The sequence below is a fragment of the Oryctolagus cuniculus genome, chromosome 8 (genome assembly GCF_964237555.1).
Source record: "Oryctolagus cuniculus chromosome 8, mOryCun1.1, whole genome shotgun sequence".
Taxonomy (NCBI): Eukaryota; Metazoa; Chordata; class Mammalia; order Lagomorpha; family Leporidae; genus Oryctolagus; species Oryctolagus cuniculus.
The window spans coordinates 25,185,262-25,210,290 of NC_091439.1; the positions used below are offsets into that span (position 1 = coordinate 25,185,262).

At 50.2% G+C, this 25,029-nt stretch overlaps 1 protein-coding gene across 2 annotated transcripts in view; it reads left to right on the forward strand.

The window, feature by feature from the left end:
- The first annotated feature begins 9,556 nt into the window (after positions 1 to 9,556).
- The window catches only part of SETD7 (SET domain containing 7, histone lysine methyltransferase), a 48,888-nt gene continuing 33,415 nt past the window's right edge, over positions 9,557 to 25,029 (forward strand). Inside the window, exons 1-3 of one of the 2 annotated variants that reach the window (XM_017347335.3) lie at positions 9,557 to 9,575; positions 10,173 to 10,304; positions 18,784 to 18,913. In XM_017347335.3, coding sequence (XP_017202824.2) covers positions 10,265 to 10,304; positions 18,784 to 18,913 — 170 coding nt within the window. In that variant the 5' untranslated portion in view covers positions 9,557 to 9,575; positions 10,173 to 10,264. Of the gene's footprint in view, positions 9,576 to 10,115; positions 10,305 to 18,783; positions 18,914 to 25,029 lie in introns of those variants that run through there. The other variant, XM_051819472.2, reaches the window with a different exon arrangement.

Here is a 25,029-nt window from a genome sequence, read left to right on the forward strand (position 1 = left end):
TATTTATTTGAAAGGCAGAGTTACAGAGAGAAAGAGAGAGGGAGAGACAGAGAAAGAGAGGTCTTCCCTCTGTTGGCTCACTCCCCAAATGGCCACAATGGCCAGGACTGGGCCAGACTGAAGCCAGGAGCCAGGAGCTTTTTCCAGGTCTCCCACATTGGTGCAGGAGCCATCTTCTACTGGTTTCCCAGGAGCATTAGCAGGGAGCTGGATTGGAAGTGGAGCAGCCAGGACTTGAACTGGTGCCCCTATGGAATGCCAGTGCTGCAGGCTGTGGCTTAACCTACTACACCAGGGCCTTTCCAGGAGCACATGAGCAGAAAGCTGGACTAAGGAGCAAAGCTGGGACTTGAACCCAGCCGCTCTGCTAAGGGACTGCTGCACTCCACACTCCACACATGCTTAGCATGGCCAAGCAGTGGCTCATGTGAGCTCATCTGGACTGGGCCTCACAGTGGCAGAATGGTTGCTCCTGGCAATAGGCTTGTTCAAACCTCCTGGGCACCCACATGTACAGCACCTTGCTGGGCACTCTGAAGCATAATACGTCCCCAGGGGACAGAATGCCTTCCCTCCACTCAGCCTCCAGAGCTGGAAAACGAGACCTAAGCTAGAGCTTCTCCAATAACCTTCACTCAGCCATCTTCTAGAATGATCTTTCTACAAGTGTCCTGTGGCTCCCCTTTCTTCTCCGTGTGCCTCCTTATAGCGTGCACAGCTGCGGCTCCACTCGCATTCTCAGTAGTTACATAACCCCAGAGAAGTGATTGAAACTCGAAGCCTCAGGTTTCCTTATCTATAAATGGAGCTAATTCTTGGTAAGTCGTTTTCTGTGTTAAATGAGTCTGGCTCCTGGGACTCAGTAAAGTCTCCAAATGTCATTCTCTTCTTTCTCACCTCCTCTCCTGTGCTCATTTTCTCTCCTTTAAAAAATTTTTTTTATTTTTATTTATGTGTAAAGTAGAAAGAGAGAGAGAGAGAGAGAGATCTTTCATCCCCAAATGCTTGCAACAGAACAGAGCTGGGCCAGGCCAAAGCCAAGAGCCAAGAATTCCATCTTGGTCTCCCGTGAGCTTGGCAGAGACCTTGAGCCATCACCTGCTGCCTCCCAGAGTGCAAGTTAGTAGGCAGCTGGGTCAGAAGCAGAGGCAGGACTCAAGCCAGGCACTCTGATAGGGGATGCAGGTGTCCCACAACACCACAGTGCCTGCCCCAGGCCCACCCTCAGAAGGGTGTCGCTGCTGTGCATGAGGTGTGAGAACCCATGGCCCCGCAGTCTCATGTGGCCAAGCTGCAGCTGTGGTGTCCTGGGCAAGGCCTTGCACCTCTCTGGGACTGGCGATGACTGAGAGAGTAGGAGTGAAGCCAATGATGTTGGTTATTTTCTATCCCTGAAAAGAGGAAGGTGGAACAAGAATGGTCCTTTGTTTTTGTTTTTTGTTTTGTTTTGTTTTTATTTTTTGACACGCAGAGTGGACAGTGAGAGAGAGAGAGAGAAAGGTTTTCCTTTGCCGCTGGTTCACCCTCCAATGGCAGCCACGGCTGGCGTGCTGCGACCGGCGCACCGTGCTGATCCAATGGCAGGAGCCAGGTACTTCTCCTGGTCTCCCATGGGGTGCAGGGCCCAAGCACTTGGGCCATCCTCCACTGCACTCCCTGGCCACAGCAGAGAGCTGGCCTGGAAGAGGGGCAACCAGGACAGAATCTGGTGCCCCGACTGGGACTAGAACCCCGTGTGCCGGCGCCGCAAGGCAGAGGATTAGCCTAGTGAGCTGCGGCGCTGGCTAAGAATGGTCCTTTGGATTAAAATGAGCCTCTGAAGACAAGTCCACTGTATAATCTCAAAATTTCCAACATAGATTTTCAGGGGGACTGCTTTTCAAAATATATATTTATTTGAGAGGCAGAGAGAGAGAGAGAGAGAGAGAGAGAATCTTTCCTATCTGTTGGTTCACTCCCTAAATTCCTACATAAGCCCAGGTGAGCTCGGAACCTAATCCTGGTCTCCCATGTGGATGGTAGGAACTCAGTTACTTTTTCCATTACTGTTGCCTCCTAGGACCAACATTAGTAGGAAACTGGAATCAGGAGCTGGAGCCAAGACTCGAACCCAGGCACTCCGACGCAGGGCTCACGTGTTTTAACCACTAGGGGAAACGCTCACTCCTAGTGGGACTACTTTAAGTGTTCAGGAAAGCTAGTTGCAGATACCCCAACTCTTCCAAGAGCACGAGGAGGGGACAGGTAACTGACCTGCCCCTCTGTCTCGCCTTATCTACGCCTGCAAATAAACCCAGCCTGGTTCGGAGTTCAATCTTCTGCCGCACCTGCGTGAGTGGACACTCCCAGGGATGAGCAGAGGCAGTGTGGAGGAGATGCCCAGGGTCACAGCCCGGGGATGGCCAGGCTCCTGCTTTGCTGGGGAACTCATGTATACTCCAGGGCTGAGGCTGTCCCAGGTGCCAGGTTGGGAAGAGATGCAGAAGGTCCCTGCCCACCACAGGGCTGCTCAGCGGGTGCTTTGCTCCAAGGAGACAGTGCAAGGCCTGCACAGGGCTGCTCTCCTTGGGTTCTCCCGTCCTGAGTACAGGAGCACTACATTCCAGAAGACTGGCCACAGCCTCCGTCCCTGGGAATTGATCTATGGTCTCAGCAGTGAGGATCAATAGGACCTTAAGTGACCTGAAAGGACACTCTGGGCTCAGAGAGCCTGCAAGGCAGGTCTTCAGCAGAGTGTGCCACAGGAGAGGACGGCTTGGCATCAAGACCCTGTGACTGTGGGACTGCCTGGGGTCTAGGGCATCCGATTCAGTGCCGCAAGCAGCTCATCAACCTGTGTTTGTTTCTGTCTTCCTTAACAGGACCATGCATATTTTCCTGTCTGGATACTGAGTTCAGAGTCAGAGTCTAATCTGGACAATGTAAAGAACACTTCCACCCCACCCCCCCATCTATGTGATAGTGTCTTCAAGGTGACACTTCATTAAGGCATGGTGGCAGATGGCCAGCCTCCCCACTCCCACCCAAAGAGGACAAATACCCTTGCACTAGTACCCAGGAAAACCTGGATAACTAACACACGGCCAGTTTCATGGGTCTTAATGGTGGTTCTATTTACCTAAACTCCAGGGTAGCCTGAAGAAGGTTAGACCACTCTTGGTTGCACAAGAAGCAAAAATGAGATGCTTCCCCCAAGAACTTGGCAACCAGGTTGTCCTCAGAAAGCTAACTAGCAAAATTTGCACCCAGAGTGGATTTAGCTAGAATTCACGGGGAGTGAACCAGAATGGTGATGGAACTTATTACTGATGAATTTGGTGAAACCTCAAATTCCCATTGAAATGACTTGATTGCACTATCAGGAGTATGGCAAGAGAATGTGATTATGACTTTTCTTATAAAGATGCATTCGTTTGAAAGGCAGAGTTACACACACACACACACACAGAGAAAAACAGAGATCTTCCATCAGCTCGTTCACTCCCAACATGGCCACAACAGCCATGGTCTCCCACATGGGTGCCAGGGGCCCATCTTGTGCTGCTTTCCCAGGCACATTAGCAGGGAGCTGGATGGGATGGGTGCAGTGGGGACACAAACCAGCGCTCATATGGGATGCCCGTGTCAGAGGCAGCAAGTTCACCTGCTGTGCCTGAATGCGGGCCCATGATGATCACCTTGTGAGCGCAGATCTATGGGTTGCCTGCAGAAGACACGTGTGTGGAAAAACCATTCCTGAAGAGCTGGCAAAGGGAGAAGTCCAACTCAGTCTCAGAGATGGCTTAAGTAGGCGGCTTAAGTGTGGTCTGAGTAGCATCTGGTGGGGTGGATGGACAGCCCCTTTACTCTTGTGGATCACACAACTGATTCCAGGCTAAGCAAGCAGACTTCTGAAGGAAGCGTGTCTTCCCAAGTGCCTTTGTCTGTTCTTGCCATGGTAACGTGAGTATTCTTGTCTGTTGGTCTTATTTGAGGTGCAAACATGGGGTTTCCAGGGCCTGGTTAATGAGTCCACTGGAAGAAGGTCAGGATCCAGGCCTGGGTGACACTGTGACATTTGTGATCTTCATGTTAATGTGGAAGCAGTACACGGGTGCCCACCTTCTGCAACACCTACCCTTGTATAGGGTCCCCCTGCAGGACCCAATCATCTTAATTATGGCCCAGAAAAACACATTTTTAAAAACAACAAAGTAAAATACTATTTACGAAAACACATTTGGTTCTGATAGTAATTGTATTTGTTTTCCAAGCATCCTCTTGATTTTTTCTGAAGTCATTTTTAGAGCAGTTGCCTCTTTGAAAACTCTTACTAAATTTTGTCCCCCAAATTGATACTTGTGGCAGCTCCATGAGACCCCAGCCTAACACAAAGTTTCAAAGAACACAAGAACCAAGCACACCATGGAGGAAGAAGGAGGAACACTGGCCTAAAGCCGACCCAGCCGGGGAGATCCAGGCTGCCTGTTCCCTTCCTGCCTGCCCCAGGAGGTCTAAATTTAGTTTACTGGATAGACTGCAATGACAGTAACATGTTGCAAGAATCAAGCAAAAGAGGGGGAGAAAAAAGCTTCACGTGGCATGAGATATTTTAATGCCATGGCAACTGTGGTGTCTTCTCGGTTATTTCATTCACTTCCTCGGGTCAGGTTATTCTGCCCTCTCTCTCTGCTGCACTTCCTGTTGTCGTAACCACACCAGATCGGCCCGAGTCTGCCGAGTGAGTCCTCTCTCTGAGGGCAGTCAAGTCTATTTCTAGCAGGACGAATTCTCTCCATCACTCTCTCGGCTCCTGGACCTCTGTGTTCCACTTGCTACAGACTTGCCTTTCATCCCTCCCCACCCCCTTCTGCTAGCTGCTCTGCTCCCTGCCCCTCCCTTCAGCTTCTGCAGTTGTCACTAACACAGTTAGCCACTTGATTAGTGGCTCAGTGACTCAGGCCCCAAGAACCTTGATTCTGAAACAGTCCTGCCTCTCTCCCTGGAGTCAAGATCAGGACCACCCCGCCCCCATATCTCAGTGCCAAGAGGCAGGGGTGGGGGAGGGCGGGGGGAGCGGACTTGACCACTCAAGATAGACGTGCCATTGCTCTGACTTCTGCCCCTTTTCCTCTGCCTGTCCCTTGGTCCTGTGCGCTCTACTAAGATTTTCCCTAGAAAAGCTGGACACAGAAGGTCTGTGCTTGGCATTTGAAAAAGATTTTAGTTTATTTATCTTCATTTTATTATTTGAAAGGCAGAGAGATAGGGACAGACACAAAAATAGATTTTTCCATCTGCTGGTTCACTCCCCAAATGCCTGAACAGCCAGCAGGAACTCCAGCCAGGTCTCCCTCATGGTGATAGGAAGTCAATTACTTGAGCCAATCAATCACTTGCTGCTTCCAAGGATGCCCACTAACAGAAAGCCGGCTCAGAAGTGGAGTGGTGGGGGCCAGCGCTATGGCCTAGTGGGTGGAGCTACCAGCTGCAGTTCTGGCATCCCGTGTGGGTGCTGGTTCAAGTCCTGGCTGCTCCACTTCCAATCCAGCTCTCTGCTATAGCCTGGGAAAGCAGTAGAAGATGGCCCAGGTCCTTGGGTCCTTGCATCCACGTGGGAGACCTGGAAAAGGCTCCTGGCTTCTGGCTTCGGATCGGTGTAGCTCTGGCCATTGTGGCCAGTTGGGGAGTGAACCAGCAGATGGAGGACCTCTCTCTCTGCCTCTCCTCTCTCTGAGTAACTCTGACTTTCAAATAAGTAAATAAACGTTTTTTTAAAAAAAAAAATAAGAAGAGGAGTGGCCAGGATTCGAACCAGGTGCTCTGCAAGGGGATGTGGGTATCTAGAGTGGCAATTTAACCACCATGCCAAATGCCTGCCCCTGAGCTTAGAATTTGCGTAGCCCAATCACCTCATTCACAGATGAGAAAACTAAGTCTCAGAGAGCGTCACTGCCCACTTGCTTGGCTAGCTCTTGGCAGAACCAAAACAGATGAAGTGAAAATTCAATCAAACGGTCAGATTTGATGGGTAAAAGTCTTACAAAGGAATGAGCAGTGCCACAATGAGACATAAAGGCTATGTAAGAGTTCCTTCCCTCATTCTCTCCCCCTCTCTCCTTCTAGAAGCAGAGAGACAAAAAGAGAACCCCCATGTGGAACTCAATCCAGATCTCCCAGGTGGATAGCAGGAACCCAATTACTCAAGTCATCACTGCTACCCCCCCAGACTCCATGAGAAGGGAAGCTAGGGTCGGGACCCAGGGCCAGGAATCACACACAGGCATTCCAGTGTGGGACATGGGTGTCTAAATTGCTCAGACAAACCCCCACGCCCTATCATAGTCTTCTTACCTACCCTATAGGCAAGTGGAGCCTGAAGAGCACCCATAACCCACCCGTGCACCTGGGGACTCCCTGATAAGACTCCCTAAAGCTGTGTCTTAGAGGTTTCTGTCTCCCAGGAACAAGGAAAGTGGGAAGACGGCTCGGGTCCAGAGCCCCTACAGCAGCACAGAACTAGCAGTGAGTAACAACCAACACGAGTGAATTCTCACAAGTTCTACACGCTCGGCTTTGCACAGTCATTCAGCATGCACTGCGGAGGAATGACAGAACTGTTTCCCTTAAATATAGGAAGGTGCACAAATTACAAGAAACTTGGGAAAGTATATTTATTGCAGAAATTATATTCATCTTGTAAATAAGCACTAGCTTTCTCTGGAGAAACACATGGGCAGCAAAAAGAACAAAACTCACCCAGTATTTTGACTTGCTGACTTGTTGCAGTGGAAGTGGGACTCCTGGTTCCCAACCAGAGCATATATCCTTGGATACAATGGAGGCTGGACCAGAGGTGCTTAGAAAAATCATTCTTCTGGGCTGGCGTTGTGGAGCAGTGGGTTAAGCCACTGCCTGCGATGCCAGCATTCCATATAGGCACCGGCTCAAGTCCCAGCTGCTCTATCCACTTCCTGAGGCAGAAGACGGTCCAAGTATTTGGGCCCCTGCACCCATGTGGGAGACCCAGCCAGGGTTCCAGGCTCCTGGAGCGAACCAGCGATGGAAGAACTCTCACTGTCTCTCCCTCCCTCTCTTTCTGCAACGCTGTCTTTCAAATAAACAAATAAGTCTTCGAAAAAGAAGATGATGAAGAAGAAAAGTGGCTCCTCAGTGTGAGCAGGGGAACAAGTCCTGTGCCAGGGCCGGGACATAGCTGTCCTGTGCGGTGCTACTCCTCCCCGCCAGGCCTTGACTGGCACATGCAGATCTGCTGTGTAAGAAGCTGAGGAGCCACGTGGCCGTCGCTCGCACTGCTGCTGTGATTCAGAGCTGTATTGATTTTCTAGCCCATGACCACATCGGTGGAGACAGAGTACGACAGGGGGAGCTGGTGGGAAGCCAAGTGCAAAGTGGGTTTATGAAACGAGCTCTCAATGAAGAAAACCGTGGGAAAGAATGTGATGGCGTCGACAGACCGGGGGCCAGTCCGTGCGGGAAAGCAGAGCACCTCCAAGTCGCTCTTCGGACTTGGGCAGAAACAAAGTGCTTTGCCAAATCACGGGAAGTCGATGCTGTCCGTAAGAGAGACTCGGCAGTTTCCTTCAGAGCCCTCCTAACCTGCAGATCGGCCCCCGTACCAGGCTCTGTATTGGGTACTGGGGAAATAAATAAGAATCTGTCCGTCTAGAGAAGGACTCTTAGAAGATCCACAAAACGGCTTGTTAACACACAAGTGTAGCTTAAGGGAGCCATGAAACACCTTGCTTAAACTTTGGGCTCAGAGCCAGGAGGAATGGATGGTGGGGGAGAGATGGGCTGGGGTCCCAGCTGCTCCCTGCCTCACATGCAGACCTGGTGAAGGTTCCCCATGTAGCTATCGCTCCCAGCACCGCTGACTCTGCCAGGAAGACCCTGGCTGCCCCCGCCCCGGCCCCCAACAGGTCGACAGGAAGCTGGCTTCAGCAATGGGGCTGTGTGCAGCGTTCCAGGTGTTCTCGAAGCAGTGGGTGGGAAGGGAGCACTTGACAGATTGGGTGGTGCAGTAGTGGCTGAGAAAACCTCACAGCACCCAAGGGACAGCTGGCCATCCTCCTCTGAGCCTAAAGATAGGGGCAGGACACTTGTGACATATTTTCCACCCCCTACCCCACGCACCTGCTCACCCACCAGGAACCGGTGTGTTTTGACAAAAGATTTGTGCCAACCACCCTCCCCGCCCCATCTCACCTCCTGTAAGGAAAGGAAAAAATATAAATTATTGCTGCTTCCTTCAGCTTTCAGTGTCTTTTTTTTTTTTTTAGGCCCTTGAAAATAAACTGGAAACTGAGGGGGAAATGGGTATCCGGTGTGTTTTGTTGCATCACTAGAATACATAACAGAAGTCATAATATGTGGAAAAGGAAAATAAGAAAAAAAATAATAATTTAAAATCACTGTGTAACATGTTTAGCAAATGATTTAAAAAAAAAAAAAAAAAAAAACAGAAAGTCTCTGTGGTTCACGTTTGAAGATGATGTAATCCGAAATGGTTCTTTCATCTTCCACTGCAGTAACACCTGCTCCCCTATAGCCTAAGGGCCCAGGTATCCCCATTGGAGGGCTTTAAGGAGGTCAGATCTGAGCCAGAGAATCTCCGAGCGTCCCCAGCCTGAGCCGGAGGGACCTTATGCCAGTGTAGCTTAAGTCTCTAATCTCCAGGCAGAGGAATTCAGGTCGTCAAGGGTGGCCTCGCAGGCACCTTAGCAGGTGTGTGGCCCCAGGACCCAAGTCTCCCAGCTCCTGGACCAGGATCCTGCCCTGCCTTTCCAAAAGAGGCAAAAAGAATGCAGTGGAGTGCCAGTAACATTGTCCTCATTTTCACAGGGAAAACTGAATAATAATAATAATAATTTAAAAACCACAAGCGGGCAACACTCGACTATAAAACAAAACACCTAGCATTTTAGCACATTGCAAAACACCAAGAGTGGTCCCCCCGGAGTACTGGGAGTACTTTGAAACCCCCAGTCTCATTCATCGTTCCGAAAATATAAAATGGAGCAACTTTCTTCGCTCCCTACTGCGCCCCTCTCCCCGGTGCAGACGCGAAGGGCTGTCCCCGGCCATCCCGCGGCCGACCGCGTGCAGCTGCGACCGTTTCGCCCGCTCCCCACCGCCGCCACCTGTGCGCCGCAGCGCCATCACGGCAAGAAGAGGCTGGGCCCGCAACCGCGTGCCCGGCGGTTTCCTCTGCTGGAGGACGCCTGACTGTGCGGAGCGGATGGCCCTCGGAGAAACCGGGACACACAGGGCACAGCACGCGCGCGCGGGACGCGAGGCGCGCGGCACGGAGGGTCCCTGTTCCGGGACCCGCCCTGCCGAGCGCAACGGAGAGTCCGCAGCCATTTAGACGAGATGAATTTCGGGCTCGCTCGAGGACTTGGCGATCCGACGGAGGGTGGAGACAGGGGCGCTGGGGTGGCTCCCGCAGGCCGCCTGAGGGTCTGGTGTACCCGCCGAGTCTGCGAACCTAGTTCGCGTATGTGGGACGGAGGCCGCAGGGACACCTGCGCTCGCGTGCGTGCAGCGCCGGTGCAGCTCCGGGGGCGCACCGGGTGAGACGGGGGCGAGGGGAGAGGCGGTCGGGGCTTCCCTTGAGCTTGGGAGGCCGTCCCGAGGGGGGCCAGAGGGCATCACACGGCGCCCTTCCTAGTTGTCCCGGTCGTCGCCGGAGATCAGGAGGCCCCCAGAAGGCGAGTACCCCGGTGGTCCCGAGCGTCCGCCAGCAGCAGTCCGAGGCGGCCGGGACCGCGTGGCGTGCTCGGAGCGTGCCAGGGCGCGCGTAAGCCCAGGACCAGCGCGGACCCCGGGCAGCTGGCCCGGGGCGCGGAGGGAAGACGACCTCCCCAGGGCGAGCGCTTCTGGTTTTCCGGAGCCTCACTTCTGGGAAGGGACAGGGAGCTGTCAATCAGCGAGGGAGGGAGCGCACCGGTGCGGGGTGATGTCAGCGGATCAGCTGCTCGACAACAAAGGGGGAACCGCAGGAGAAAGTTGCACGGCGGCGGCGGCACCCCGGAGGCTCGGGGGCGAAGGGAGGGGGACGGCGGCTGCGGCAGCAGCTGAAGGCCAAGGAATGAAAGGGCTGTAGGGGGAGGCAGTGCGAGCCAGCCCCGACTGCTCCTCCTCTTCCTCCTCCTCCTCCAAACTCGCAGGGCTCAGCCCCAGCGCTCGCTCAGCCGCCGGAGCACCCGGAGGGACGGGAGGCTGCCGCGCGGCCCCGGGCTGGGAAGAGTCCCCAGCCGCCATGGACAGCGACGACGAGATGGTGGAGGAGGCAGTAGAAGGTACAGTGATTCTCTGGGACCGGGGAGGCGGCGGCCGGGGCCCGGGAGCGAGGCCGGAGCGGGCGGGCTGCGCCCGGGGCCCCAAGGCCGCCGCTGTCCCTTACGCGAGTGGCCGGCTGCCCGGCTCGGGCGGGGGCCCGACTGCCTCAGCCACGCCGCCGGGAACGAGCGCCGCGCGGCGGGGCGCAGGCCGGGATCCGGGGCTCTGCCGGGCCGGGGGCGCCTGGAATGTCCAGCCACAGCCCGCATCCGCCCTCGGAGTTGCGAACCCTGACCGGCACTGGTCACCCCGATTCGGGCATGGAGGGTGGGGGTGCTCAGAAGGGCTGCTCCCTGAGGCGGACAGGCTCCGCGGAGTGATCCTCCAGCCCCCGCCTTGGCAGGCGGCCCTTTCCTTCCGCACGCTAGCTGCGTCCCGAGACCACCGCGGCCCGCGGCTGGGTCCGTGTCCCCGCGCGGCGCACGCGGCCGGGCCAGGCACGTGGCAGCCTGGGCCGCTCCTCCAAGAGGGTGAAATCATGGCAGGGCCCGGGACGACACTCCCGACCCGGGGCTCGAACGCGCGCCGTCCGGGAGGCTGGAGCCCGCCGCGCCGCCGCCCCGCCGCCCCTCCCCCTCCCGCCGCGCCGCGCCGAGAGCCGGACCCACATTGCTGGGTGACACTGAACTTTGCGAATTCCATGCTGCTGGCCGTGGGTGACATCACCGCCGCGGCGTTGCGCCCTGCGCCCCTCCTGTTCGCCCCCATCCCCCCCACCCCGCACTTCTCTGGCCCCTGGTTTGCTGAGTTTCCCCTCCTCTTTCTTGCTAGTTCCAAAAAACGATGAAGGGGACGTTATACAATCTCGCTGTTTGTGCAGCGAGAGGTTATAATTTTGTAACAGGGAATACCGGGGGGGAAATTCTCTCCTGTCTCTTTTATTCGGTTCTACCCCAGACAGCGTGTCGTGATGTGTTCGGATGCCGTGTGGTATTGCGCCAGAATATGTTAAACCGTGCGTCTAAGTAAATAATGTTTAGCTGCTGGTTGACTTTTATTTTCTAATTAGTGTTAAAAAGTTCTCACAAAAGATAACGAAAAATAAAGTGGCAATGCTGTACAAATGCATAAGGATACATAGTTATTGCTATTCGGGGAGGAATCAATTTTTATGTTTTCATTAACTGCGCTGGCAGAGCTCCCGAAGTTTCAGGATGAGATTTAAGTGGAGCGGGATTTCTGAGTTAGGTATGCATTTGGATGTAAACATTCAAACTTAACAAAAGGTGTGCCTGTTTATCTTCAGGAAAAAAAAAAAATAAATCACAATGTTGTGAAACTCCCAGAGCTGTTTTCCTCTCTAATGAAGAAAGACAGCCTTGGGCTGCCTGGGACCCAGAGACAGTCACCCACTTTCAGTTGTGGACTTCTTGTGCCTCCATATTACTAAAGAGGAGTGCTCCTCCAAGGTTACTTTTCTGTGTAAAAGCGTAACACAAACCCCAGGTCACTGCCCAGGTTAAGTCACCTTTCCCTTTAAGGCCACTGAGAAGCAAAAAGTTAGCCACGGTCCTCGGACTCCTTTCTGGTGGGAACAAGAGCTTTGGAAACTGGTCAATGTTTTTTTGTTTTGTTTTTCATTTTTTTGTTTTGTCTTATTTTTGTGACTGTCCCCTGGGTTAGAAAGAGGAAGGTTTCTTTATCCAAGCAGGAGAGGTTCTGTTATGCAGAGTGATCATATATGTTATTGTCCTAAATCAGAAGACTCTTGGAGAGGAGACAGGGTGTCATTAAGAATTATGTGAGGACCACTGGCCTCAACCCTAAGGAATGTCCTGGGGAATCCCAGACACATGGTCACTCAGTTGTACCAACAAGTCAGAAGAGTGACACAGAATTTTTTTAAAAATAGCTGTTAACCACATCTCAGGCTCAGACTTGCACGGTGCCTGGGGCATGGCAGGAGCTGCACCCGTCAGCTTTCCTCCAGCCAGGGTTGGCCCGTTTGTGATGGTCTTCGCTTCTGTCCCACACAGGCCTGAGGGACTGGCATAAACCACTTCCCATCTTCCCAAAGAGAAGCCAGCCTGGACATCTTCTCGGTATTGAAGTGCCAACTAACCCATCTCTCTCCATAAACAGTAGTTTCATTGTCACAGCTATTATTACCATTGCTATAATTGTTTAGTTCTCATTAAGTACAGGCTCTGTGCTAAGTGTTTTGCAGACATTATCCATTCAGTCTTATGAAATGGGAACTAATATTAGCCCAGTTTTACAGAGGAGGGAACTGAGATACATGGAAGCACAAAACCAAGGACTCTCAGTGAGGGGCGTCACAGGTGTGGACTCCCAGGGTGCGCCTCTGCCATACCACGCTGTCTCCATACTCCTCTGTTTTTTAAATTTTGATGAGTCAGTGAAGTATCTAAAAGGTACTTCATATTAGAATCAACAGTTAAGTATTATCTCGGTACCATTCTTTATTGGTTAAACGTTTTGGAGGGTTGTTTCTGATCCAGTTGAGTGTCTTTCAGGAAGCATATTTTTGGAGAAAGATAACTGAACTTACAGTCTTTGCAATAGGAAAACTTTCTCTTCCTCATGAAAAACTTAGGTGGGAGGAGAAAGTTGATCTCTTCAGGACTTGAATTTCGATGTCTTGTGAGGCAAGTGTTCAGCCTAGTGCGGGAGTTGAGCCTTCCTGCATTGGAGTGAGTGCCTAGATACACGGCTCAGCTTTGGCTCTCGGTTCCAGTTTCCTTGCTAATGCAGATCCTGGAGACAGAAGTGGTGACTCAAGCAGTTGGGCTCCTGCCACCCATGCGGGAGACCTGGATTGTGTGCCTGTCTCCTGGCTTCAACTGAAGCCCAGCCTGGCTAATGCAGGCATTTGGGGAGTGAACCAGTGGATGAGGGGGCTCTCCCTCTCCCCTCCCCACCCCGCCCCTCTTCCTCAGTCTCTCTCTTTCTCTGTTGCTCTGCCTCTCAAATAAATAGTGTTAACAAATGTCTTCCATAGCCCATATATTTTGGCTCTCTGCTGGGCAGGTTGTAGCTAGGGAGAAGTTCTAGACTTGGTGTGGATGACTCCCCTGGGGCAGGTGGGCGATGGAGGGTGTGTCCCAAGGGAAAACTCTGTGTACCTGCTTCTGCTGTGCTCCCTGGCTCCCCTGGGAAGGCAGCAAGCCCTGGGCCCCAAAGAGCCTGAGAACTCCACCTGACCAGCTGCTTAAAAAACACTTCGAGGCTCCTTGGCTCCGCAGAGAATGATGTTTAGTTTTCCACTGTTTTCTTTGGGGCCTTTGGAAACAAATATTTGTCACTGTGTTTATTTCTTTGTCACCCCATAGAAAGATAGAGGAATGCAGTGTCGTCCCTAATATCATTTTAAAGAATTGTGTCATGTCTCTATAGATGCATTGACATGGTTGAGAGAGAGGAAGGGATAGTGACTTCCAGCTTAGGGAAGGAGGTAAGGGAAGGCTCTCAGGAGAGGAGGCATAGGGTTGAGTGGAGAGGGAACCTTAGTGAAGACACAGAGGCAGGGAGTTATGTAGCTAATGCCCAAAGCAAAAGCATCCAGTTCTGCTGTGGAGTGGGAACTGGGAGGAGAAAAGTGCAGGGTAAGGCAAGGAAAGGAGGCCGGGGGGTGGGCTGAGAGCAGGGGCTGTGCAGGAAGCCACAGAAGCTGCCGGAAGTGGTGGGGCTCTCGAGAGCTGGGAGTGACAGCATTGGAGCTCTCTGCTCCAGGCAGATGGCCAGGAGGGGTGAGCAGGGCAGGTGGAGAGGCTGAAGTAGCAGGTGAGGGTGTCCCCTCGGGGGCTCTTGCAAGAGTCTAGGTGTGCAGTTGTGAGTGTCTGGAAAAACAGAAAGGCCTAGAAACCTGTCAGAGATGCTGAGGGAACTATCAGAATCGCTGAACAAGGAGCTGGAGTGTAAACAAGTAGCTCGGCATTGCACTGCCCCAGCATCGGCAAAATATTAAGAATATTTTCTTACCAAGCGCTCCAAAAATCATGTTCTAACAAGCCTGCTCATGCTCTGTACCTGTGGAAAATGCATGCCAAGTATACCGAGCTTGTCCATGTGGACTACGTGTTAAAGCTATGCCCCTCACCATGAATGGTGGAGCATTTTCAAAAGAATTCTCCTAAGCTTACAGAATTATATTTTTAACATTGTACAGTTATATCTTTAACAGCCCTTGAAAATGCATGAGCACAAGTGCATGTCCTTTGCGTTACAGAATAAGCTTGCCTTTTGTGATTCTTTTTTTTTTTTCAAAGCAGTGTTCTAGTCCACAAAACCAACAGTGTGTGAGACAGTCTCCTATTCTGCGGAACACACACACACACACACACACACACACGCAGAAGTGTGCACGGCGTGCATGCTCAGATCTGTGCGTAAGCCCGAGGCGATCAGCAGCTGTGTCTGATGTGGAGGGAGTTTCTTTTACTGAGAATCCATTCCCTGCACAGAATACAGGCCTGGCTTTTGTCCGGGGAAGGAAAAATGCTTGCTTAGAAGTAAGTGACAGGGAAAATTTTAACTTTCTATCTGTTCTATAGAACAAAGCAAAAAAAAAAAAAATAAAGTAGCGTTAGGAACTGTTACTTTTCTCCTCCCTGTCTTTAACTTCTATAAACATTTAAGATACACTGTACAGTAGCTGGGACAGCATTATAAACACAGGGCAGTCATTCAAGTTAATTTTCCCTGTTGTTTGGGCCTGGTGCTGGCCCTCTGTTTAGCAGGAACTGGCCCGGAAGGCTGTTGGCTGACTTGGCGCATTTTCTGAATTGATCTCAACCAGCGCTGGGAGGACCAGTGTTTGTCTTTGAGTCAGGGAACACTTGGGAGGGACAGGAATTTGCAACCAGGATATGCTGTGGAAATCCTGCTAGTCCTGTCACAATGATCTTAGTCCTAAAGCCATCTGCTTTGCTACCAGAGGCCTGGGGAGTCCCAGCTTTTTAAGAGGTACTTTCTTCCATCAGGACATCAGCAAGGAAAAAAGGGTGTTCAGCTACTTTGCCCTTGTCTGGAGAGAATGGGAATTGAAGGATTTGGGGGAGGGGTTTGCAGTTTTCATCAGCACGCTCAGGAGTGGTTACTGTGTCTCTTGGACAAGGCAGGTAGTCTCGGCATCCTCATCTATAAGGTGGAAATTTGTGAGACTGTTGTGAGGTCTGAATTTGAGAACAGGCAAGCATATAAGCCACTGCCAAAATGCCTGACAGGTGCACAAGAGTTCCTTCTCCGTCTCCCAGTATTCCTCCCCATGACACTGACTATACAGAGGAGAGATGAGCTCATAACTCCAAATATAAAAAAAAAATTAATGAGATAAAAATATTAAGTACCTGATTTGATCAGTTCATACTGTGTACATGTTTTGAAATGTTACACTTCATCCCATAAACATGTACAAGTATTGTAGGCATTTGGGAAGTGAATCATTAGAAAAGATCTCTCTTCCCCTCTGCCCCATCTCAAATATGAATAAATAAGTAAATGATTTTAAAAATTAAATCAACTATTCCTGATGTGACAAAATATTACATGATCTTATTGTCCCTACGGCAGTTGAAAAAGAGTTTTATCAGATTCACTTGTAGCACTGATGTTGGAAGGAGAGGTGAGGGTACAGTAACCCGGTATCTCTCTCTCTGTTTTTGTTGTTGTTGTTGTTGTTGTTGTTTTTTGTTTTGTTGTTGTTTTTTTGTTTTTGTTTTTGTTTTTGTTTTTGACAGGCAGAGAGGGCAGTAAGAGAGAGAGACAGAGAGAAAGGGCTTCCCTTTTCCATTGGTTCACCCCCCCCAATGGCCGCTCCAGTGATGTGCTGCGGCCGGCACACCACGCTGATCCGCAGCCAGGAGCCAGGTGCTTCTCCTGGTCTCCCATGCGGGTGCAGGGCCCAATCACTTGGGCCATCCTCCACTGCGCTCCTGGGCCACAGCAGAGAGCTGGCCTGGAAGAGGAGCAACTGGGACAGAACCTGGTGTGCCGGCACCACAGGCGAAGGATTAGCCTAGTGAGCCGCGGCGCTGGCCTCTCTCTTTGGTTTTGTCTAGTCCCTTTGTATGTACTGTTTGGCTTGTGACCACTGTTTTAAATATAAAGTTCTACAGCTGGGAAAACTGCTTTGGGCTAGTCAGTATTCAAGGTGGAAGTCTTGAGTGATCACAGTCTAATTTCTGGTTCCTTTGATTGACCACATCCCTCTCCCTTCCTCTCCCTCTCCCACTCTCTCTCCTTCCCCCTCTCCTCCATTTCTCCCTGTCCCACAAGAGCTTAAGGTTCCCTTCATTATCCTGTTGGCAGAGCTATTGAAACAAATATCCTTCTTGTAGTGCAGTTGATATTTTTGTTGTCATCTCGGTTGGGATCAGCACTGTCCTCTAAGTGCTTTTAGTGCATTAGGCGACACTGTCGGTTTTCTCCAGTGTCTAAGTCCCGTTGCTTTGAGTGTGCTTGCAGTGTTTTATTCAGAAATAGGACAGCATGGCTAGAAGGTGGCAATGAAGGTATATTAGAATTTTAGAACTTTTCCTTGTACATTTATGTCCATGTTTGTGTTTATCATAATAATTTCTCTTGATCTAAAGAATCACAAAGTTGATTAAACAGTAACTTTTAAAAAATTGATTCTTTTTTTAAAAGATTGATTTATTTACTTGAAAGGCAGAGTTACAGAGAGGCAGAGGCAGAGAGAAAGAGAGAGAAATGTCGTCTTCCATCCACTGGTTCACTCTTCCAGTGGCAGCAATGACCAGAGCTGAGCTGATCCAAAGCCAGGAGCCAAGAGCTTCTTCCAGGTCTCCCATGCGGGTGCAGGGGCCCAAGGACTTGGGTCATCTTCCACTGCTTTCCCAGGCCATAGGAGAGCTAGGTCAGAATTGGAGCAGCCGTGCCCATATGAAATGCTGGCACTGCAGGCTGCAGCTTTACCCGCTATGCCACAGCACCAGCCCCAGTGTGTTATTCTTTATAAGAGTGTTTACTTATCATCTTTCCAGGGTATAATATTCTTTTATCATACTACAAAAAAAATCATTTTAGGAAACTGTTGCATTCATTTGGTTTGTTTTCTTTTATGTCTGTGAACCATCTGGAAGCCACATTAAAGTGTTTAATGTCCCTGCATTGTACACAGTATTTAATGTTTGCATACCTTTTTCGTCCATGACCCAGGTTGTTAATTCAGCAAAATGTCAGTAGAGCAACCAACCGCCTTTTACCCACCTCTGCAAAACTAACTCTCCAGAATAATTGGCCAACACCAGTGAGGTGACTCCTGGGTTTTGTGAAATACGCAGATAGCAATAAAGAATCTAAGCAGTGACTGTTTATATTAGGAATATTAGAAAATAGTGGCCTATGATCTGAAAGAACCAGAGGTTTAAAGACCAGTGTAGTGGCTGCTGCTACTCGGTGGGAGGCGGTGTATGGTGAGAGTGTAGTTACTAGGCATTCAAGGCTGATCAATTTTGTAAGGCAAAGCCATAAGTTCAAGGCCTAACTTAAGTGTATGTGCTTGCAAGAGGAGGTGTATAAATATTAGGTCCATTTTTGAGCTCTGGCCCTCATTGGTGGAGCGTCACATGTCACCCTAGCATTTCCAGGCTGGTGAACAGTTCTCCACTTCATGCCATAGAACGATACATAAAATCAGTTTGCCTAGGGTTCCAGAATTGGATCATTTATTTCAAAGTCAGTGTATCTGGTAGTAGACCATCACAGCATGATCTCAACCACATTTCAGTTGAGCACAAGAGATAGGCAACGTGAATTTCAAATATGCAAAGTATTGGATAGGAAAGTGCTTGGAAAATTGTAACATGCCCTGTGGATGTTATTACCAATCACAATGCCCAGTTCCATGTCAAATGCACACTTAAAGTTCAAGTTGGGCCGGCGCCGCAGCCCAATAGGCTAATCCTCCACCTAGCGGCGCTGGCACACCGGGTTCTAGTCCCGGTCGGGGCGCCGGATTCTGTCCCGGTTGCCCCTCTTCCAGGCCAGCTCTGCTGTGGCCCAGGAGTGCAGTGGAGGATGGCCCAAGTGCTAGGGCCCTGCACCCCATGGGAGACCAGGAGAAGCACCTGGCTCCTGCCTTCGGATCAGTGCGATGCACAGGCCTCAGCGCACCGGCTGCGGCGGCCATTGGAGGGTGAACCAACGGCAAAAGGAAGACCTCTCTCTCTCTCTCTCTCTCACTGTCCACTCTGCCTGTCAAAAAATTAATTAATTAATTAAATAAATAAAGTTCAAGTTGTTGGTCCCTCTGATGCGGACCTGTCCATTCATAAAGTGCCCGAAACAATCAAGCCCATGTTGCAGACGCAGGTGAACTGAGAAACCTTTAGGTGGGCACTGCACCCTCACACCAGGGAAGGGACCCGAGGGTGCCTAGGACTGTGGGGGCGGGGCTGCCACCGGCAGGGGAGGCTGGTGATGTTAAGGTTTGCCTTGTGGTTCTCTTTCTGCCAGGGCACCTGGATGATGATGGATTACCGCACGGGTTCTGCACCGTCACCTACTCCTCCACAGACAGATTTGAGGGGAACTTTGTCCACGGAGAAAAGAACGGCCGAGGGAAGTTCTTCTTCTTTGATGGCAGGTAGCACTCTCTGTTTTGCATTGCTTTGCCTTGCTTGGGGGTGGGAGGGGTACCAAAATTGTTTCACTGTTAGGGATGATGCTTGCTCGGATGTAAGAATTCAAGTAAAAGTGTTCACACGACGCATAGGAAAGGTGAAAGTCACCCCAACGTGTCGGTGCTGCAGTGGCGGCTGTGGGGACGCAGCCTGAGGCTTCTCTCTGGTCTGGAGGGGTGTGTTTATCAAAGGGGTCTTCTGCCATGCCAGATCCAGGGACCCCCATCCCACATCAGCTGATTGCATGGCTGCCCCGTACTTGGAGGGACTGACCGCTCATTCAAGTGAGGTGTCTCGATGCAGTCACACAACAGGGGTCGTTTTGTCAGCAGGCAGCTGGCACAGTTTTAACCATGACGGGCCCATGCCAAGCATACTGCATACTGCGCTGCACCCAGGCCGTGCGCCCCACCCCCACCCCCCACCCCGGTCACGATCTAGTCTCTTGGCGGCCTGAAGGAAGGTGTCTCCGCCCACACCCCAGCGTGTTCCCTCTCCTTAGGTGATTGCTGAAGAAAAGACTTAGCCAAGCTCCTCAAAGCCCACTCAGTGCAGTCCCAGTGGCAGAACACAGATAGGTAGACGTTGGAGGGCACAGCAGCAAACTCAGGCCTTTGTGTTTGTCGACAGGGTAATCGGGTTTGGTGTGTGGCACTCCCAGCTGATGCCGGGACAGGCGTTTCCCGTGGCTCACCTCTTGTTCAGATCTTTTGTCACAGCAGATTTGCTTTCACTGTGCCTTCACCCGCTGTATGGGGACACCATGTGTGGCAGAGGCCCTTTGCCCTCTTGTGTTGGGGGCAGGGGGCAATGACTGGAGGCGATGGCCTTGCGCTGGTCCAGCTGTTTGGCAATGACCTTTAAAGCCTGGGAGCTTCAGAAGCATAGAGTGTCCATGTGAATTCCTCGAGCCTTTGGAGGGGCTCAGAGGCCTGGAAGGGCCCGCTGTGCTCAGGCCAGTTGGTTGGGTAATCCAGGAACAGACTGAGCCAGAGAGGTTACAGGATCCTGTTTGACACTGCCCCACTTACTACTCCTACCATTGACAAGTGGCCAAAGCTTCCCAAACCTGAGAATTTCTGTGGGAAAGGAAACATCTACGCTGACACTGAAGGTTGCCCTTAGCACTGGCGTGTGCACTGTTTTTAAAGATGCTAGCTGGTGCAGCGGGTTAAGCTGCCACCTGCAACACCAGCATCCCATAGGGGTGCTGGTTCGAGTTCCAGCTGCTCCACTGCTGATTCGCCTTCCTGCTGATGTGCCTTGGAAAGCAATGGAAGATAGCCCAAGTACTTGGGCCCCCGCACCCACATAGAGATCCGGATGGAGTTCTGGGCTCCTGGCTGCAGCCCGGCCCAGCCCAGGCTATTGTGGCCAATTGAAGAGTGAACCAAAAGATGGAAAGGTCTCTCTCTCTCTCTGCCTCTTCTTCTCTCTCTCTGTAACTCTTTCAAATAAATAAAACTTAAAAAAAAAAAATTAGAAGAAGAGGAATGGTATTGTTCCTCAGGTTTTCAATTGATATAAAGAAAGAAGGGCAAAAATAAAAGCCCATTATAGAAGCTTTGTAAAATTGCATTTTAATGACTGGTTCCAACCTTCTCTATCCCATTGACCCCCGACTTTTCATCTCATCTTTTTAAAAATATTTTTCATTTTTATTTGAAAAGCAGAGAGATAAAGACAGAAACAAATTGCTTCAGTCTGCTGGTTCACTCCCCAAATGCCCACAACAGCCAGGGCTGGCCAGGCAGAAGCCAGGATCCCAGAACTCCATCCAGGTCCCCCATGGGGGTGGCAGGGACCCAAGTACTTGAGCGGCCTCCCGGGGTGCACATTAGCAGGAAGCTGGATTGGAAGCGGAGGTGAGTCTTGAACCCAGGCACTCTGATATGGGCTGTGAGCATCCCAAGCAGCATCTTAACTGCTGCACCAAACACCTGCCCCTTCCCTTTTTTAATCAGAGCTTTGTTAACAAACTATGGGTTTTAGCTTGTCAGCATTTTTCTTCCTTTCTTTTGCCCTGCTGTGAATACCCGAAGAGGCTCCTTTCAAGATGCTGATGGCAGCACTTTCTTCTCCCATGATCCCTTTAGCTTGCTCAGACGGAAACTTTTTCCTGCCCCGTTTCCATGTCAGTTTGTTTATAGCTCTTTTTCTTGGAAGTGTTGTGTTTCTTTTACCCCTTCTGGCAATGATTCTTTCATTCATTCAATAGTATATACTCACACAAATATTTTAGTTCCCTCTGTACCCAAGGAGAGAGGCCTTCTTGATGGCAGGATCTGTGGCTGTGACCTTGTGTATGCCTCAGAGCACTTTCCTTTAACTTGACACTAAAGTAAAAAGTCTTTGCTGGACAGTACAGGGAAGAATTTACCCAACACACTGTCCCTCTCACACACACATACTCACGATTTAAATCTGATAGTCGGATGAAGATGGCCAATAATGGAGGGGCTCTTGGGGAGACATTGTTGCAGATTTGTGTGGTAGTGGCTACCTGCTTGCCTCACAGACCTGATGATACGCTAGACTGAGTTTCTGAACCAGGGTGCCGGGAATGAGATCCATGTTCGCCCCCAGGGGCTGATTGCACAGCCCAGTGGGTAGCCAAGTGGGGCCTGGGGAATTCTGAGCCCCGCCCTTCTCCTGTCAAGTGGGTCACTTCTGGCCCCAGGCAGCTTCCTCCACTTCCTCCAGAGTATTGTGCAAGGGCACTGGGTCAGGTGGAAGCAGTCGCTCAATAACTGTCTATGGCCTGGAAACAGATTCCTTGACTTTTTTCTTTTTGAGACACCAATCTACTCAACCCACTTGTAGAGACGTAGCTCAGATAGTAGAACGGAAGTAGGATAGCGTTAGTGAGCACCTCGGGGGCCTCTCCTGGTCCATCTTTAGAGGCACGGAGGGAAGAAGTTCCGTGCCCTTCCTTTATTGCCTGCGATGAAGCACCATGGTGACAGGATCTCAGAAGATCTCCATCATCTCTCTTAAGTCTGAGACTGATCGTCTGCTCCTACATGTGGTGAAGGGAAGACATCTGGGATTTGGTCCCGTGACAGCACGAAGGCTGTGAGGTTTACCAGGTCTTCCTGGGGGTGGGACTGGAGGAGTGGATATTCCTAATGGAGCCAGTCCTTGGGACATTTGCATTTGTCTATTCGTTTTTCCTCTCTGTGAGCTCTCCTGATTTCTGGAGTCCGATGCGTTGGGTAAAATTAAGCGAAATCTAACGTCCTTACTTCAAGCCTTTGGCTGAAATCAAGGTTGAAAGACAAAGGTGAGGAAATAAACACATTTCTTTGTGAAGAAAAAGCTGTTTTAAGCTGTAGTGCTGGTGTATGTCCCCTGAGAGGCTTTGCTGTAGGAACTCCTGTTTAGAAAGAGAGAAGAAAAGCACAAAGTGTAGTAACAGAAGATTTGGCCCAGTACATTCTAATCTAATACCAGAGCAGATTTATGAGGAAGGCTCCAACAAATGTAAATTGATGTCAAGAAAATTCTAGAGTCAGTCTTTCCCTTAACATAAACTATGATACACCTGAATAAGAATTTTAAATATTCAGATTACTGGGAGTAATAGCCAAATTAAAATTTTTAATCAAGTTCCTAGATAGAAGCAGAGTATTTTATATTATTGCAAATATAGCAAATGCTTGGTAGAATAGAAAATTTTAAAAAGTACAGAGGCTGGCAATGTGACATAGTGGGTAAAGCCACCATCTGCAGTGCCGGCATCCCATATGGGCCCCAGTTCGAGTCTTGGCTGCTCCACTTCCAATCCATCTCTCTGGTATGGCCTGGGAAAGCAGTGGAAGATGGCCCAAGTCCTTGGGCCCCTGCAGCTGCATGGGAGACCCAGAAGAAGCTCCAGCTCCTGGCTTCGGATCGGCACAGCTCTGGCCATTGCGGCCATCTGGGGAGTGAACCATCGGATGGAAGACCTCTCTCTCTCTCTCTCTGCCTCTGTCTCTCTGCCTCTGCCTCTCTGTAACTCTGCATTTCAAATAAATAAATAAGTCTTTTTTTTTAAATACAAAAATGTAAAAAGAGAAAGTTATTTTTTTTGCAACTCGCACCCTATGCTACAGAAGTCAGCATTGTTGGCAGCCAATATGAATATCTCAATTAAATATATTCAAGATAAAAACTGAAATAGCTATCTATTTCTAAACCAGCTTCAGTAGCCAAAATATGCACTGCTTACCTGTCTCAGCCTTAGAGTATTGCTCGTTGTGAAACAGTCATCAGGATCTAGTCTTTCCTTTATTATATGGCAGAGTCGAAAGCAGATCAGGCAACTGATTACAACCGGCTTATAGGGCAGAAGCCTGAGTCAGAACACTCATCTCTTACTGCATGAAACCGTTCATCCTACAAATAATGGGAAAACTAACCTGTTCTTTAAAATTAGCTTTTCAAGTAGATCTTGTTTTCCTCCCCCTCTTTTTTGAAAATTTATTGACTGATTTGAGATGCAGAGAGACAGAGAGAGCTCCTATTTGCTGGTTCACTCCCCCCAGATGGCCCCACCAGTAGGGGCAGAAGCTGGAAGCCAGGAACTCAATCCAGGTGTCCTGTGTGGTTAGCAGAGATCCAGCTACTTGAGCCAACACTGCTGCTTTAGGAGGAAGCTGGCATCAGGAGCCGGAGCCAGGGATGGAACCCAGGCACTCTGAGATGGGAAACGGGTATCGTAACTGCCAAACCAAATGCCTGTCCGCTCCTCCACTTTTTAAAACAACATTTAAATTTTTGATGTTTATTTTTATTTGAGAGAGAAAAAGAGACAGATATCTTCCACCCATGAGTTCACTCCTCAGATACCTGCAACAGCTAGGGCTGGGTCAGGCTGAAACCAGGAGCCAGGATCAGGTCTCTCGGTGGGTGGCAGGGACCCACGTACTGCTGCCTCCAAGAGTGCACATTAGCGTGAAGTGGAGGCAGCACTTAGACCCAGGCTTTCCGATATGGGACGCAGGGGACGCCCCACGCAATGGTGGCTTAACCCACCGTGCCACAGCACCACCATCCGCCCCCCTTTTAAAGGAAACTCCCCTAAGATGAACTAACTGGGGCTTCTTAGCATCTCTGAGATCCTGAGATAAAGGTGTTTTTGGAGCAAGGCAAAAGGAATCCTTTGTTAGTGGGATCTGAGTGGGTCTGGCACGAGTGAGTTGGCTGGGGTACTGTGGAGTATTATGAAAATATTTAGCATTCCAAATGATTTGGTGTACACAGCTCTAATTTTCCTAGCAACCCCCCGTCAGGATATTAATTTTAATGTATGTTTCCTTAGTTTTCATTTCAACTAGGATTTATGGACCCCAAAGGCAGAACTTCTCAAGATCCTAGAATGGTAACAAGAAAGAGGTATTTCCCAGTGCAGTTTGACTTTCTTCAAGTGTGGGGACTGTGGAGTATCAGAGAGCCGGGCAGCTCTTAGCCTGAGATCAAAATGAGCTCATTTAGTCACTTTCAAAAATCATACTTGCGTGTATTGTTGATGCTCTCATTGACATGCTGATTAGGTTCAAGGCAGTTTCTGCTATGTGACTTCATTCTCTTGTGCCCAAATCTGTTTCTGAGGTTGCTCTGCCACACTGATGTGCCCACTTTGGGGGGGGGGGGTTCCCTGTGGATCATCACTGGCCAAGTCACCCAAGCAAGGGCACCCGTGGCTGAGCTGTTGACAAGTCCACACAAGACTTCTTGTGCCCGGATTTAGAAAGAGCTTGCTCACGTTGTGGAGACACGAGCATCGGAATGGACTTGTGACGTCATGTATTCCAACCGCCCACACAAGGCAAAGGGCCCTTCCATATTCCTGACAGTAATCCAGCTTTTTTTTGCAGTCTTAATTGAGGCAAAGGATTCTGTGACATGCAAGAAGAATGGTAGTGGAAAACTTTAAATATCTAGTATTTGTGCAATGCTGGACACATTGCCTTCAAAACAATCTATGAAGTACAAGAGTACTTCAAAAAGTCCATGAAAATGGGATTAAAAGATAAATTTATTCTGGTACCAAAAATTTGAAGTGATACACACAAAGAGTCTTCAAAAAGTTTGCAGA